Source organism: Camponotus vicinus, unplaced genomic scaffold (genome assembly GCF_025532165.1).
Source record: "Camponotus vicinus isolate PSW18456_S1 unplaced genomic scaffold, iyCamVici1.0 SCAF_12, whole genome shotgun sequence".
In the NCBI taxonomy this organism is placed as follows: Eukaryota; Metazoa; Arthropoda; class Insecta; order Hymenoptera; family Formicidae; genus Camponotus; species Camponotus vicinus.
Genome location: NW_028141948.1, coordinates 15,760,794 through 15,778,503, shown reverse-complemented (window position 1 = coordinate 15,778,503; position 17,710 = coordinate 15,760,794). Strand labels below are relative to the sequence as shown.

At 37.5% G+C, this 17,710-nt stretch overlaps 1 protein-coding gene across 6 annotated transcripts in view; it reads left to right on the top strand.

Annotated features, from left to right (window-relative positions):
* The window catches only part of Dyl (transmembrane protein dusky-like), a 45,110-nt gene that overhangs the window by 25,026 nt on the left and 2,374 nt on the right, over window positions 1–17,710 (top strand). For 4 of the 6 annotated variants that reach the window (XM_083084544.1, XM_083084541.1, XM_083084542.1 and 1 more), the window contains 4 exons: window positions 4,016–4,097; window positions 15,251–16,026; window positions 16,307–16,624; window positions 17,170–17,491. In XM_083084544.1, the coding sequence (XP_082940670.1) occupies window positions 4,029–4,097; window positions 15,251–16,026; window positions 16,307–16,624; window positions 17,170–17,491 (1,485 nt within the window). In that variant the 5' untranslated portion in view covers window positions 4,016–4,028. Of the gene's footprint in view, window positions 1–2,828; window positions 2,941–3,150; window positions 3,172–4,015; window positions 4,098–15,250; window positions 16,027–16,306; window positions 16,625–17,169; window positions 17,492–17,710 lie in introns of those variants that run through there. The other 2 variants (XM_083084543.1, XM_083084545.1) reach the window with 2 other exon arrangements.

The following is a 17,710-nucleotide window of genomic DNA, read 5'->3' as shown; positions in this document are numbered from 1 at the left end:
TGTTCGGTATAGGCTGCATTGCCTGAACTTATGGTTTTTGATAGGGTACGCTAGTGATTAATTTTCGAGGCCGCTTTCTCCTAATAAAGCTTGCCTTTCTATCAATGGTACAAGGTACAAGTCCCCCTTTTTTGGGACATGAGCGAGTCTGTTTTCGTTGCTCATATTCTTTGTATACGATGTCCATAATAACTATATATTCTACTTTCTTCTGTTATATTATTAGAGAACTTTGGATTTTATAATATTTTTACATACAGGTTTTTTTTAAATATATAATAAAATCTACATTTATATAAATATTATTTTTTGTAAATAGTTTTTAATTGTGAGAATAAATTATATATATAAGATCTATGATATATTTGTATATCAAATAATTATCGTTAGATTAATAATGTAAGACTATGAAAATATGTTTCGCACTGTAATTACATAAATATGTATTCGAATTAAAAATGTCCGGTCGATTTTAAAATATTCTCCAATGTTGCGTTTTCTGTGTGTGTTGATTGGAGTTTTCAGTCGAGAAAATTCAAGTAGAAGAATATAATTGGTTGATCGAATTTAGTTTTCGAATCATGTACGACATAAGACTCCGACGGTGTAACTATTGTTCAGAAATAAACAGTGGAGATTTAGTTGAATATTGACTAAACTTGCACGAGCTTACGATAACGCGACTCGCCCAGACGAGTTTCTCTAAATGGTTGAAGAAGCAAAGCGACGGTTCATGATGAAACTCGTCTATGGATTTCCTCTTTTTTTTTTCTCTCTCGAATGTTTTGTGGCAGTTCCAATACTTTCGACGGAGCTTTTAATACGGCGTATATTCGATATAGTTATTTAGGATACTGGTCAATTGACGAGCGTATAAGATATGCTCTGGTGGAGGTAAAAGACCAGCCGATGGCTAAAAAAAGCTGGGAAGAATAATCGGGGTGAGAAAATTCGATGAATAAAGATAACTCGTCTCTAGATAAAAAATGCAGGAAGACAGAGAAATAATAACTCTTACTGGGGAGAAGAAATGTTTGGATACCAGCTCTTGAAAGGGCTATTTATGAAATATGTTACATATACAATCGTCCAAAATAAAAAAATAGAGCTATTAGAGTATACATTTGTGATAATTTTAATGAACACACATTGATGCATTATGCCAATAATTTTATCCTTGCAACTTGAAGTGAATTCGCAAAATAATAACGTTAGTTTCCTTGGCAATGCAACGTCTGTCGCGTTATTAATTAGATAGAATATCTTTTTCCAGTCGTAGTATCTAGCAAATTATAATTTGCTCAATATTTTATAAAATTTCTCAATATTTCTCAATATTTAAGAGTTAGAATACGAAATCTAATTTTATACGAGAAGATCTGTTTGCTAGAAATGGACTTGTGTCGCACTCGAATGATGCAAACGCCGAAAAAAATGGCGAAAGAGAACGTTCACTCGCACTTTCGCACATTATCTACCGTTCGTCGTTATCCCTCGACGTGGGTCGGCTACCATAAGCCATTTCCGGATGGACGAGTTAGCGCCATGCGGGTGGGAAATCCAGGTCAGCTCGCTGCTGTCGATTAGCTTTCGAGTCTCGTTCTTATCGGTCGTGGCATTACGCAAATACAGCCATATGCAAACCGCAAGAATTTCGAGAAGTGAAAATGAAAGTGCGAATTATAAGGCGAGCACATATTCGATGATTGATCATTTTTATCAAGTTTCTACTTTGTTCAATCATGGAATGACTCCAATTTTTATATCTCAAACCAAGACGAGATTAAATGTGTAGTTTGCAAATCGAGATAACTCGATCGAGGCACGTTATAAAGTATACAATCTATTTCACAAGAATCATGATAAACTCGGCTCGAGTGTTTCCGTATTCTATGCGAGTATCGTGAAACCTGGTGCATCGCTCGCGCAGCTCTTTACTCTCAACGCTGGGTTATATGATGCTGTGTGAAACGACGATTCGCGAAATTGGACTTAGGAGAGATCAGCAGAGTCCGTATGTCGTGACTCAATTCTCAAGCGGAGAAACGTCCTCGTTTCAACGACTTCTGCGACGTCCTTCGTGCAATTTTTTGAAATTGGAGTCAGTTCGGCTTGCCAGTGTCGCTTCTGGTTTCCATCGCATCGCGATTCCGTGTTATTCGAGTCACGAGTCGAGCATCCATATCCTTGTCTTTCTCTCTCCGTCGCTCCGAAGATTTGTTCTCTCTTCGACAACCGTATGACGGATGGGTCGCATTCCATTGTCTCGTTCTCTATCGGGAAATTGATCGACGTGATAAAAAAATTTCGACTTATATAGTGACGTGAAAAAACGACGATTCCGTTACTCCGGCTATTGTTTGCATCGAATAAATTTGCAATCTCCTCGTGACGCAGGTGCTTCAAAATGTTTTGCGTGCAGTTTTTGTCTCGTTGCTCGCGTATTTCGATCATGCTCTATGCGCGCATCGCCGCTGAATTATTATCGCAAGAATGGAAACATTGTATACTGCAGCGAATATCACTTACGTCACTTTCTCATTACGGCATCTCTAATTTTAACCTTTCCATTGAAAATCTTTTTTCAATGAAAATTTCATTCGCGCGCGCGACGTGTGACGGATATCTCGTCCAGCGCGTGTCTTTCACCTGTGCTGTAAGACCCCTACTCTTGAGAAAGAGAGAAAAAAGAGCAGGAGAGTTGAATGCGTGGTAGGGATATCTCGCCGTCGACACGGTGGGCCTGTTTGGGCCTGACGTCGCGAAAGGTGGAGGGCGAGAGGGGGCGATGGACGAGCGCGATCGAGATCTTCAGTAGGTCACTGGGACGTGGCTCGTGGCCGAGACGAGTGTGGCTCGCACCTTCAGTCGGTCCCCGTCGACCAGGAAAACCACCTCTGGGCCCGTCGAATCCTCGCTATCGGACACGAGAGCACGACGGTAAAAATTAAAAAAAAAAAGAGATTTGAGAATTGAAAAGGAGAAAAAGCGCATAGCCGGCCTAATGAGGACCAACTGACGCGAGTTGTCGGAGCCTTCCCGTTGCGGTTGGTGCATTCGTGGGTTCGTTAAAGGGGAAGAGCAGGTGGCTTTAACGGGGGGATTGTCCAAGTGATCGCGCGTTTCTTCCGTAGAACGGGGCTCCGAGGAACCGGAAGGATACGCAACGAGGTGCATCGATCTATTGTTCTTCTTTCACAAGACTCTTGTTCCGGACGCGTTCTTCGTACTTTGAAGAGAATTCATAGTCGTGCGTGCTTTCGTTTGCTCACGGAAAATGTATTTGACATGTTGAATCGTGGACCTACGAGATTTACAGATTTTTTAATTTTGTTGCTTGAATAAATAGACAATCATGATGAACGTTAAATTATTTTTTATTATTAAGGAGTGTGTCCGTATCGTAAATCTTGCAAACGCGCATACATTTCATGATGGATGATGTGCAATAAATTTTTTTTTACCTCTAGAAAAGTTTTAAACAATAGAACAGTGTGGTAATTTTATGCAGTGTCACACACAGGTGTGCATTTATTTTCAAGAGATTTTTAAATAGATTTCGGGGACATTTCTGATCACAAGTTCCGTGTCCCGAGATGTGGGTTAAATGTTTATTGCGTAACGTTCTGCGTGCAGCCGTTGACAAGTAAATGTGTCACTCTTGCGTGTCCGAGTGGCGACGATCGACGGTTATCCTTTGCCTGTGTCGTTTTTCCTGCATACTTTGAATCTCATCTGTATTTCTTGTTTCAATTCTCAATATAATTTCCTTTAATTACACGCTTAAAGCAAATATTACATTATGAATTTAATATTTTATTTATTAAATAAAATTATTAAGGTTTTATTTAACTATTTAATTCTACATATATCGAGTCATTTAAACAAAAAACATTGTATTACTGTAAATTCATGATTAATACAATCTTGAAATTTTATTCTCTTCGTATCGATAGATATATAATGTGGTACAGCTTGTTTAGCTAAAGTTTCCAAATTTTTCTTTTTATTACAGAGAAGACACGCACATGATGGAGAGGACGTGGCGGAATATACGAAAGATAGCTTTTATCCTACTGCTGCCCTTATTATTGGCCGTGAGTAAAGCGCATTAATTTCTCAAACAGTTCACCATAAAACGCATCAACGCATTCTTACATATTAATAATAATTGCAAATAACTTGGACATGACTCCAACCGAATCGTTTTGATATAAAATATGCAGTTTTTTCAATAAATTCTACATGACAATTAACTTATCATTCTCTTTTTTACGTGTGATATGAATGGATGCGGGTATAATAGATAGTCTAATAGATTCTAATGCTGACATTAATGTCGCGTCAAATGAGCCAAATAAATCATCCATGCCAAACGCATTGCCAATCTTCTAATTCCGCCGGAGGTCGATTACTGCATTCCCGGTGCGTGCGCGATACTACGCATCCGTTCATGACGCCTCACAGTAAATCCGCATGCCAACGACGATCGACATTGTAATTTCACTGCGATAATTTCTCAGTCGAACAACGGAAAATTATACTACTATCGCGGTTAGCGCGCATTCTCTCTCTTCCCTTTAAAGTGATAGACAGGTCGTTAATGCGGTAACCGTTATGTGTCGTGGTTCGAGTTATTTACGCACCTATGCAGTGTATACCTTCGCGTGACATTTCGCGAATTATATATACAGGGTGTCAGGGGCAATCTCTTCCCAAAAAAAGCTCTTGTAGCTTACCTCGAGAGCTTTTCAAAACACTATAATAAAGTATTTTTTCATCGAGTACTTTTCGAGTTGTGAGGCTTGAAATAATCTCTTAATTTTACATAAACCATAAAATATCTAGTAAAATATTCATTTTTCGATCATCTTACCTTAATACTTTTATGTACAAAATAATAAAAGGAATCAATTGGTGTAAAGAAAACACCCAATTATTTCGAAGAAAAAATGCGTAATTTGCAATTAACAATTACATATTTTTTTTTAAACAATTATGTGTTTTCTTTATACCAATTGATTCCTCTCATTATTTTGTACATAAAAGTATTAAGGTAAGATAATATCTTACTAGATATTTTATGGTTTATGTAAAAATTAAAAATTATTTCAAGCCTCATAACTCGAAAAGTAATCAATGAAAAAATACTTTATTATAGTGTTTTGAAAAGCTCTCGAGGTAAGCTACAAGAGTTTCTTTTTTGAGAAGAGATTGCCCTGACATCCTGTATAGAAATGAAATTATTATTATTAGAGCGTTTTATTAATAATTATTATAATTAGAGCGATCCAAAGATATAATTATAACATGCATCTTGTCTCGGGATTCTTCATAGATTTATTCTCTGAATATTGATTAAGTCCGTCTCTATTCGAATTGATGTATAACGTTATGTTAATCGGTATGTTTTATTAATATGAATAACATACATGGATTTGCCGAGGGTATGAATAATCTTTGCATTCATCTTTCGGAGGATAATCGATTTGCAAGGATACCACAAAGTAAGAGGGATTCGCATATATCTCCGGTATTAAATATTTATCGAGCTCGTAACGCGCTGTCTTTTCCACCGAAAACATCATCTGAATATCTCTGCTGTACGAACATCCTCGAGTCTTCGATTCTACCTCACTGTCTTCGTGTTGAAAGACATCGTCCCACGCGGAAAGATGTAAATTATCCGAAGACACGATAATCCGGAGAAATTCGGAGACCCTCGGAAGGAGATGATCGTCGAAATGCTAAAAGAAGAAACCGATGCGGTTAAAAAATTCATTCGACGAAAAGTGATACTTCATTGATGCTCGACATCTCCCCGAGACCGCTATGCGACGTGTGTACGTGCCGTTGGCCGAGAATCAACACGACGTTAAGTTAATGTTTAAAAGGAATCACTCGTAGCCGCGGGCGCTACCTGTGCCACATATATAGCCGTGGCTTTCCGAGGCAAAAGTCTGAATGAAGCGGCCTGCAACCGCGTCGGATAATCGGTAAACACGGATATGGCTCGCGGGGACGCGTGCTCAAGTCAGCGTCAATGATGATCGTACGATGATTGTTCTCATCCCCACGTGGGAATTGACTCTTCCGCGTGGGAATTGAATCAATCGTACGTAGAAAGGTCTCATCAACGATAGCGCGATTATCCGATGCACCTATGTCATATTATATTTTCGTCAACACGATTGCGTTTATTGAAAAGTATAGCAAATGAGCGAAATGATAGGTCCTTTTTGGGGGAGGAGGGTGATTTCGATGAGATTATACAATCAAATTTTCACGAAAATATTTTTTTTATTTCCTCGGTATATTTATTCTTTATTTGTGTATGAGTTCTGTCATTGCTCGTTTTCATTTTTATGAAGGTTTATTTGGTGCATCGCACTACTCCTGAATTAAAAATCGGTTGCAGAGGGCGCGTTAATTTCGATAACATAGCTTCGACAGTTTGATCGATCGTGGCAGTTTGCGCTCTTGCAAAAATAATGAATGAATAAAGAATAGCTGGTGATACCGAAATTTTGTACTATGACATACAGTTTTGAAAGGCTGACTGTCAAAGAAAATTAGTTTTCTTATCTCGCAGTTTACAGAGCTCTTTCGTGAGCTCCTTTACTTCGCTGGTATTATTTATGCAACATCGTTCTCGACAACATAACGGAAAACAGAGGAAAAATGCCGAGCATAGCAATGATTCAACGCGCTTAATAATTGATGAGAGAAAACACGGTTGAGAGAACCAATTCGCGCTCGCGGGAAACTGGTGCATACAAACGTCCAATTTGTAATTGCCTTCGATATATTTTGATGTATTTATTGAAAAGATGAGCGCAGAACAGGTGTGTCGACAGGAAGATACGCGCGCGATATAATCTACGTGTTTCCTTTCGCACATGCAGCGTGACAGCGTGACACGCAAATGTAATAACGCCGAATGCAGTCATCAGACGACGACGGGGGATAAAGTAGGAGGAAATACGCGACCGGTGCATCCACATCTACGCCGTGTACGCATATCTCTGCGTCGGTGTATCCCTGTATATCGCGTATATACGCTTCGCATACTCTAACCACATCGGCTGTCTACATAGCCGAGCCGTCGAACCGAAGATAGTAGGTCACTGCGCCGGACGCAATGCCCTCTCTTTCAACTATACTCTCTAGACGGTGCTCTCTCTCTCCTCGTCTGCGTTTCCCACTGTCTTCATTTCTTTCCCTCTTCTTTCATCGTTCGTCAACTGCCTTTTTCGTCCTCTCACCTGTCTCCGCTTCTCTCACGCTTTTTCTTTTCTCCCATTATCCCTCTCTTTCTATCTCTCTGCTTCGCTCCCCTCGCTTCCCTTTCCTTTCTTTATTACGAGTAATATAGCACGACGCATAACTTATACCATTTTTATCGAATAATCGGTAGTTAACTTCCTTGAGAAAGTTTTTGGGCAAAAATACTCGAGGAATTTTTTGTGAACATTCTCATTTAGGAGTTCACAGGAGTTTATCAAAACAGACGATAAATGTTATAAAAATTCATAAATTTGAAATTAAATTAAATATACTTATTAATTCGAACAAAGTAAATTTGTGAGAAACAACAAACGCGTGCTCTAAAATGTTCTCTTTAATACAAAAATTTAATTCGAACAAAGTAAATTTGTGAGAAACAACAAACGCGTGCTCCAAAATGTTCTTTTTAATAAAAAAAATTAAAAATCTTGTGATATAAGACTAATTAAAAATTTAAAAAAAATCTAATTTATTATCGAAATGAAACATTAAATAGTTTTCCTTAATGATGCATAATATCTGATTCTATTAGTTACGAATGAGAGGGTGACTTTACTTATCGCGTTGAGTCAGGTGGCGAACTCTTTTCATATTTTTGACGAGATTAGAAAAATCTTTAAAGGCGCCGTCATATTGGGACGGGGTTGTAAAGATAGAGGGCTGCGGTTTATCCATAGAACACGAAACTAATGCATCTCACTAATTTACTCTGACTAGTCCGTGCATAATCTTTTGAAGTTGCAATACCTTTGATTCAGGCGCGCGTTTTTCAGTCTTTATTTAGTCTCTGATATCACACGCAACATGGTAGCACACAAAAAGCAATCTAAAATAAGTGCTGCATTAGACTGACATTATTCAGCAAAGTTAATAAGAAATTAGCATACGACTGCGCCTACGTCATTTTTCTTGAGCGATGACAAGTAAAAACGAAGGGATTTATTACTTTTGTTTTGCCATTTATTTGTGATATTAATGTGTAATGCGAAAAAGAGAGCACAAAGATCAAAGATCTTGACTGAAAAAACGGAGACGCAACAGACGGAAGTGATTGTCTCGTCTTTTAAACACGAAGCTACGTGATTTAGTACTGAAAATTCTCTTAACCGTAGAGATCAAACCGCCATTGACAACTCGTAATGAATGGGAATGAAACCGTCCCCGTGTATTTGCGATTCTTTACAACGTGCAATCTTGCGGACGACCACAGAGTCTCATGCTGCACTCGTTCCGGCAGCCAGTTTAGCGATCTTGTAATTCGACATCGTTACCAGCCTTTCCCATGTAGTGTTTCAACCATCGATGACGATCCTATAATCACGAAATACCGCCTTACGTGAAACTGTTAATTTTAATTGCGCTTTATTCGTTCAATGGAACAGCTTTTTCTCAAAATAACACGTTAGAGGAGATAATGGTATCAATTTTTTTCTAGAGAAAGAGTAGTTAGTTATTTACGCTAATATTGCTGTCTTTATTTTGCAAGAATGTGTGTGTCACGGACGATACAGTAATTAATTAATTGTAGTAACAATTTTATATTTTTTAAATTAATAAATTAATTCATTAATTTACTAAATATGTAGCATTATAAATCTTTGGATCTTTAAATCTAGTTTATAGATATGTATATCTTTATAAAGATTTATAATGCTACATATTTTTTAAATTAATAAATTGATTTATTAATTTACTAAATATGTAGCATTATAAATCTTTGAATCTTTAGTCTAAATCTAGTTTATAGAGATGTATATCTTTATAAAGATTTGTTATAATATCTATATTTAATTATAAAGTATATTCTCTTCTTTGATCTGAAGAATAAGTATAAATATAACAGAAGTAATGTCTCTGCTGAGAGTTTCTTAAAGTATTATCATTAACTTTGCCATATTAATATTATTATCAGAGCGTTGGCGTTTTATTATCTTGCAGCTTTATATATAATTGGCAGTTACCGCAGACGATTGTAGTGATTGAATACAGCGTTCCAAATAATTTGATGACGATACTTAAATCGTAAATCTATAATTTTAATTCAAGAATAGATTTAATTGCACTGAATTTGCCTGACGGAATTAATTTATTTTAAATCCCTATTTCTTACAGTAATTGATTGTTCTTTTATGAGGATCACGAAGACCTCTTCGTTGCTATTAAAACATTCTAGTCTATATTTATCATTGTATCTGGTAGAAAAGAGCGAATGTTAATATGAAATATTTTCTGATACTCCAGGAAAAGTCTCGAGAAAATAATAATGCAATTTTAATTGTAATAGATTAAAAAAGTTGAATCTAAAAACTATAACTACGGTGGCATTATATCGTATATTAAAAAAATTTCTCTTTGAAATCCTGCGTATCAGGAATTATAATCGCCTATGTATCTTTCTGCGGGAGAAAATTATTACTCTTTTTTTTGTCGTGAGCATACATATATGTATATGTGGAAGCTGGATACACACCCTTACGCGAATGAGATTTTCATAACTGTTTAATTGCGATACTTTCTCGTCGCGGTATAAGGCGCATCAAAAGTTTCCAACAATCTAATCCAGCGTTTTACAAGCGCTGTCATAATCCGCGAGGAGTTGCGTAGGATTAAATTTAATCAGCATCCGCGGAATGAAATTTTAATCATGAGAAGAGGGTCATTGACACGCGAGAGAGCCGCACAAATGAACGCTGCGAGGATTACGCGCGGATAAAAGTTAGCAGGAGTTGCGCGCGATTTACCCGGCCATCGTCGCCGCCGCCGAATTCGCGGTGACGTTTGCGCACTCGATGCATCGCGTAGTAGTATTGTACCTATCCGCTCTATCCGTACACCGGCGCAGGGTCGGTGTCCTTCTTTAATTAAAATCCCGGCCGACGAGTTTTATTCCGCGAAAGTGCACGCCCGTCGCGGTTCTCAGCCTGGTTCGCACGCGCTTTTGTACGCTACGGCGCTAATCGCCCTGTTCTTAATTAGATCGCGCATCGTCTTCCCGCGCTCGCGATACCTCAAAAAGAAAGAAAAAAAAAACGTCGACGATTTAGGTCCCTCCTAAAGCGGGTAATCTGTAGATTAGATCTACGGAGCGTTTGAATGCAATTTATTCCACTCTACTTGGACTTTTCATTCGTAAAGTACCGTTATTATAAAAATGGATCAGATTAAGAGCATTAAGTCTCGGCGAAACATTATTGTCTTCAATTTAATAATAGTCTTGTCTGATTCTTACTATTTTGTACAATTTCCCTCGGTAAAAGTAAATTTTAGATTCAATGTAAGAATGATTCGCGGTCTTCTTGTTAATCTCATTAGCTCTGTTAAATACTTGGATATTATCACCTTAAACTAGAGCGATCAATGTCTTTTATTTTAAATGTTCCATATAAGCGATATATTTGATCATTTATTTCAAAAATACAGGTTGTTCCAGTTTTACATTATCGATAGATATTATGTATCTTGTGCACATTTATACATACATATAATGTTATCTATTAATATATAATATAATTTTTTGTATTCACCTTTGCAGTTAATTAGCTTAATAGGAATCGATTAATTAACGTTTAGAATATAATTAGACCTTGTTTTAAAAATGTACAATCGATACGATAAGGTCGAAATCAATTCGAACGGTGATGTATCATCTTGCGAAACGAGTCAATGAATTTTTTTCGCGACTGTTTCGATTTTGACGTCGAACGTTTCGCATAATAGCCTTATCGAAACGTATAACGCGACATGTAGGTACCGCCGTCTACGTTGACTGACCCGGCCTACTTTTTCGCCACCATATATAGCAGAAGAGACATCGCTTGTATTACGACTCGAAAGTTTCTCTTTGTGAAAATTTCTTATCTTATTTTTGATAGCGGGCTGTGTTACATTGTTGGAAGCGCAGACCCGCAGAAACACGAAATGATTTTTAAACGAGAGAAATTCGATCGTCAATTCGTTTGTCGTCAAATTTGTCACATGTATTTCCTGTGAATAAAAATATCTTTGATGATTGAGTTGAATCAATAATCATCTCGATTGCGCATTAATTTTTCGTTGTCTCTTTTTGTATCTTTAAAATTATGCTAACTTGTCTGGTATCGTATCTATATATTATATTAAATAAATTAAGAAAAATATTAAGAGATAAATCAATTATAAATATAAGTATCAAATTAATAAATGTATATTCATTTTGAAGGTTGATATTCGTGAACTCTTCGCTGTGTATATAATGCGAGGGAGATAAAAATACCGTCATCGTGAAATATCGGACACCGGTATCCGTCCATAGCACTCAACCTATTAAGCAGCGCGGCCAATAGTGTAAAATTGCGCGATTAAAGCGGAACTTCTGAAATCGCCAACGGATCTCGTATCGAGCCATGACATCCGCGGCCATAAGATGCTCGTTTTGCATTTTCAGTGAAAGTATGTACATAGATTCGTTCTCCAATCGCGAACAATTCGTTGTTCAAAGAACGACAATGGAAAAGTGAAATCACCTTGTTTTCTGTCACGATCACAACATGTTCTTCATCTGTGATGCGTCTTCGTTCGAGTGTTTCCTAAAAAAAGATAAATTTAAATTAGTTTGGTGATTATTCTTTCACTTATTTTAATTTTCTAATAAATTAACCGCAAACTAAATAATTTCACTTTAGGTGAATTTTTTTTATATTAAGTGTGTTTTTTTATATTAAGTGTGTTTTTTTATATTATATTTTATATTAAGTGTGTTTTTAAGTTTTATATCATTGCATAATTATGTATTTAATAGGTTTTAAATACATATCATTTTTTTAAGACAAATTTATCAGCTTCAATATAAAGATGGTTCTATCAGAGTTAATGACTTGTCATGAAAGTTATGCTTGATATTAAAATTAACGATTCATCGTGAAAGTTATTTTTCGCTAAATACTAGATTTAAAAGTCGCGTTTCATCATTCAAGAATTGTAATTGTATCTTTAACCTATTTATATACTTATTAAAATTAGCAGGGTGGCAGGAAGGCATAATAAAATGAAAGTAGAGTACAAACTTTTTAACAATGTAAAAGTAATAACTTTAGATATAAAAATATAGATAGTGGAGAGATATGTATATTATCCATGAAGAGACTCACGGACTGACTAATTAACTCGAATTTTATATTTATTCTGACCTATATATTCATTACCATATTCGTGCCGGAAATTCGACAGACCGGCAGAGAAATCGATCGCATTTATTTAGCTTATAATCGTAGCGGACCGTGATTTCGATGTACCACATCGATTGGTAATTTTCTATTCAGAAAGAATCCTCGAATCTGATCAGCTGCAGATGCAAGTAAAATAAAGAAACGAACAGATATGACACCGATTTATTCGATAAATCGCCACTATTGTCTGGCTGTCGCGATTGATACGACGATTAAAATGATGATTTCCTCTTTGCTTTCCTCTGGGCGCTTTCCAAATTACAGTACGTGAGAATAATCGCTTCGGTTTTTCCAGAAAATTATAATGTTGTCAAAATGAATAGGAGATCAAAAAATGCGAAGAAAATAGAATTTTTCTGTCACAAGATAGGATAGGAAGTCGCCAAATTTATGATTCTTTTATTTTATTCTATATTTATTTTATTATTTCTTTAAATTATTTTCAAAAATCATTTCTTGCAATGTTCTCTAAAATTGCTCGAAATCTTTCGGAAGTAATCCTTTTCGCAGCTTATGATTCATACTAGAAACGTGCATATTTAATGGAGTAATTATAGAAACAAATTAATGTTACGTTATCTAAAGATTAACGAGTGTATCAATTGTACGATTAAGATTCATGCGGTCTAGTTTACCATCACGCACGCGTAAACGCGAACGTTTGGTTTCTGTAATTAGCTTATAATGAAAACTGTTGCAACGCAACTGTTGGCACACGACGATCTAGTTTTATACAGTTATCTCTGAATATACATTATATATATATTTCTCGCGCGCCTCTTTATTTTTTTATATACAATGAAACATGGTATCTTAGCACGCAAAATATCTCAAACTATATTCATGATCGCTATCTTTAAATCGATATATTAATTCTACACATTCTTTTCAATTATTAATCAGTATTAGTGTGCGAGATTCATATCGCAGAATCAAATGGAAAACGCTAGATTTTAGATATTAGATTAAGGAGAAAGCAGTGTGTGTGTATATGTATGTGTTTAGAGTTGCGTGTCAAATTGGGAAAACATAAGAGAATGCGATAGATACGCTTTACGAATAAAATCGCATTTAGAACGATCTCCCTTGGCGGAAGTGAAGACATTGTACGCGGGCATAATTACGTTTCTGCAACTCTGCGCCAAATCGGAATACAAAATTGCCCGGGGGAACCGGCCGATCTTCCGAACATAAGCCCGCTCTCGACGAATGCTCCTCCTTTGGTTAACAGTACACGTGTTTTCGGTCACATTTTTTGTCAGCATATCTTCGAGCATTATTAACATACGGTACCTGATGCGTATTGGCACAAAAGTGTCGACATCATTCGACTCGATGCGGATCCAGACTTCGATCGTATCATGGTTATTGTGATCGAAAGATTAATATTTACAGAGTACGTTGTAAGAATTAATATTGAACAATCGCTTTGAGGTGCAAATGGACTATCATGAGAACAGTGACGAGGAAAAAGAAAATAAAAAATAATAGGTTCCTCAATTGCACAATACTTGTATTATGATTTAAAATCTCTACTACTTGATGAAATATAAATTAATTTATTAGAAATGAGAATATAACTTCATTATAGAATTTATTGTATAATTTCATTCGAACTTATTTTTGCACATACTTACACCTCTAAAAAGAAAGTTTGTACAAGAGAGAGAGCAAAAAGGAAAATATATAGCGAATCGTAAATGTTCTTGGTCACGTACCTCGAAGATTCTCTCGTCCTTAATAACGAACTTAAGGATGTTAAGGAAGTTAAAAAGATTCAGAGATGCCTTTCTCAAGGTCAAGAAGTGCTTTTTTTTTCTACGGAATTTCGCGCACCGTAAATCGTGTTCGATTGACATTCCGTTGCAAAGGTCGCAACGGCCGAAAACATTCGTGGAATTCCTAATCTTCCAGTCTCGCTTCTGTATCGTGCCAGAGGGAATGAAGGGGATGACGATGAGAGGGAGGGACGTACTGCGACTCGTCATTCATTGTAATTCCAGAAAGACTGTAGCTTGCGAGAACTCTCGTCTCGAAAGAAAAGAGTCGAGAAAGACGGCAAATCGTTGCTTTTCGTCACGTTTAATGCGATTCTGTCGAAACTTCAGTTGGATCCCCGTTATAAGACCGCAAAGCGAAGAGCTCTTTCGAAAGGCGTACGTGCAGGGTCTCGAAAAGGACATGCGTCTCTCGAAATAGTTGCACCCAGCTGAATAATCTTCAAAGTTGCGACATATTTGAATTGCGTCGTATTCGCTTTACCCTGTTTGTATAAGCAGATTGAAAATGTTTTGTGCAAATAACTAGTTGCATCTCGATAAATGCGGCACAATTTTCATGATTAATCGCATTATTATATTTTAATTTTTATATGTAGTTTTATTATACGTTTACTTGTATCACTCTTTAAATAGGATTTTTGCATTTATTCTAGTATAAACATTATGCATCTTCATTATATGATGAATAATTTTTTTTCTTGATCACTGTTTTAAGACTTGCACGAGATACTAAGAGTAGTTGTCATATTGTCTTGTCTTGCTTCAAAATTTGAGACCAGATTTTTAATCAGTTATCAAGATTAAGATTGATTTTTAAGAAAAATCGGGACAAGACAATATTTTTGCCAGAAAGATTCATTCAAGACTAAGATGAAATTTAAGTTTTCAAAAATTTTTAATACCAAAACATTTTTACAAATACTGTCTTGTCTTGAGTCTTGTGCAACTATTCAAGGCGTCATTCATCCTTGTTATCAGGGCGTACGGAGTGAAGCACCGTTGGTTGACAGCAGCGCACTACCACTGGAACACAGATCAGTCTATGGAGCCCCAGCTCAGTACGGCCCGCCAGCGGTTCACGAGGAGAACTGGCCGCTGGCGTCACCCGACACCCCGCAGATCAAGCATCTGCAGGTGCAGTGCGAGAAGACGCATATGCGGGTGAACATCGAATTCGATCGGCCGTTCTACGGTATGATCTTCAGCAAGGGCTTCTACTCGGATCCGCATTGCGTGCATCTCAAACCAGGCACCGGTCACCTGAGCGCGACCTTCGAGATCTTCCTCAACTCGTGCGGCATGAGCTCGTCGGCGAATCACAATGTTGCGGCTTATGGTGCCCCGACGCCATCCGGCAGTTACGTGGAGAATACGATTATCGTGCAATATGACCCGTACGTGCAGGAAGTGTGGGATCAAGCGAGGAAGCTGCGTTGTACCTGGTACGACTTCTATGAGAAGGCGGTTACCTTCCGGCCGTTCCAGGTCGACATGTTGCACGCTGTCACAGCTAACTTTCTCGGCGACAACCTGCAGTGTTGGATGCAGATACAGGTTGGCAAGGGTCCGTGGGCCAGCGAGGTGTCCGGCATCGTGAAGATCGGCCAGACTATGACAATGGTGTTGGCAATCAAGGACGACGAGAATAAGTTTGACATGTTGGTGAGAAACTGCGTCGCCCACGACGGCAAAAGGGCGCCGATTCAGCTGGTCGATCAATATGGTTGCGTTGTCAGGCCAAAGATCATGTCCAGGTGAGTCTAAGCACCACATGTGATTTAATATTGCTAACGATCGCCCATTCATGACAATATAAAATATGATATGATCGAAGGATATATTATAATAGCGTCAAAATATAATATAAAAGTATAAAATAATAATATACAAGAAAATATAATAAATAATAATATACAAGAAATATTATTTGTGTATTATTTATGAAATAATTCTCTTATTGTGTATAATATATACGTGAGTTATAATTAATGTAGTTTCCAAGAGAGAAAAGTAACGAGGCTGTTTCTTTTGTAGGTTCCAGAAGATCAAGAACTTCGGCCCGAGCGCGTCCGTTGTTAGCTTCGCCTACTTCCAGGCTTTCAAGTTCCCCGACAGCATGAACGTCCACTTCCAGTGCGTGATTCAAGTTTGCCGATACAATTGCCCCGAGCCTAAGTGTGGACATCCTGGTCTCGAGTACGGCGCGCCTGTCGCCGGCATCTCTCACGAATATGGCGCACCGGTCTCGCAAGGTCTTTCTTCAGAGTACGGTGCCCCGCCTGTGCCTGAATATGGCGTGCCACCGGCTTATCCGGATCCGCGACATCCCAGCGGACCGGCTGGAGCGTATAGGTGAGAAAGCATAATTACTGTTTAAAGAAAGCTTTTCTACGAAGTATCCATTGAGAGTCACCAAGTCGCGTAAAAGGAAATCTGCTAGATCACGTTAAGAATCTAGCAATTACTTCTTGCTGGAAAAAATTGTAATCCATATTTATTTTATTTAGAAATAGAAATACATCTATAATATTTTTTTATAATTAAATAATTATATAGATAATTAAAATATGATTATATTAATATACATAGATTTTTTCTATAATTTTCATGTACGCTTTTATGAAATATTTTGAATAATTTATTTGAAAATACTTTTTACTGAGCACTTTTTACGGGGCAAGATATAATCTTATTATAAACTTTTATTGCTCTATAAGAGTAATATTTTTTCTTTAAAATAAAAATTTCTAACATAAATGTCATGACGCTAATATATATTTATCAAAACTGGATGGTTTAAATAAATTATTCGAATTAATACAGAAGATTATTCTTTAGTAGGAATATAAGAGATCGTTGGCAAAACAATATTACAACAAATTAATTTCTGCCTGCAGCGAACCGAATCCAGATGTAGTTCCGGCGCCGCAGGCGCAGACCTCGTCCTCTTCACCCAGCTCTACGCCGGGCGACGCTACAGCGAGCAGCTCACCCCAGAGTCCCCAGGACAATATCCATCTCCCTCCACCCCCTCTACCCGGCCATTCGGCGGCGTACCAGACTGTGAAGCGAAAGGGTACCGCTGGTACGGAGGAGCTTGAAGGTAACCTAGCCATCCTCGGAGGTCGACCGAGGTCGGTCGAAGGTTTTCCGGCCGAGCTCAGAGGCGCCAGGAGGCGAAGACACGACGAGCCGCACGAGTTGGAAGATGACGATAGTGTAAGTATTTTTTCTCTCCTTCTTTCTTTCTCTTCGTTAAGTCTATTTTCTGAATGTGAGATCAAAGTAAACATTTGAAGCAAAGCTTCAGATTCTTTCAGTACTTGTAGTCGAGTTATTAACGTAAAGTATCCTCCTCCAATTTGTCGACAATGTACGCTCATGACGAATACATTATCAATGACGCGTTCTATGGTACCGTTTGGTATCCTACTACGA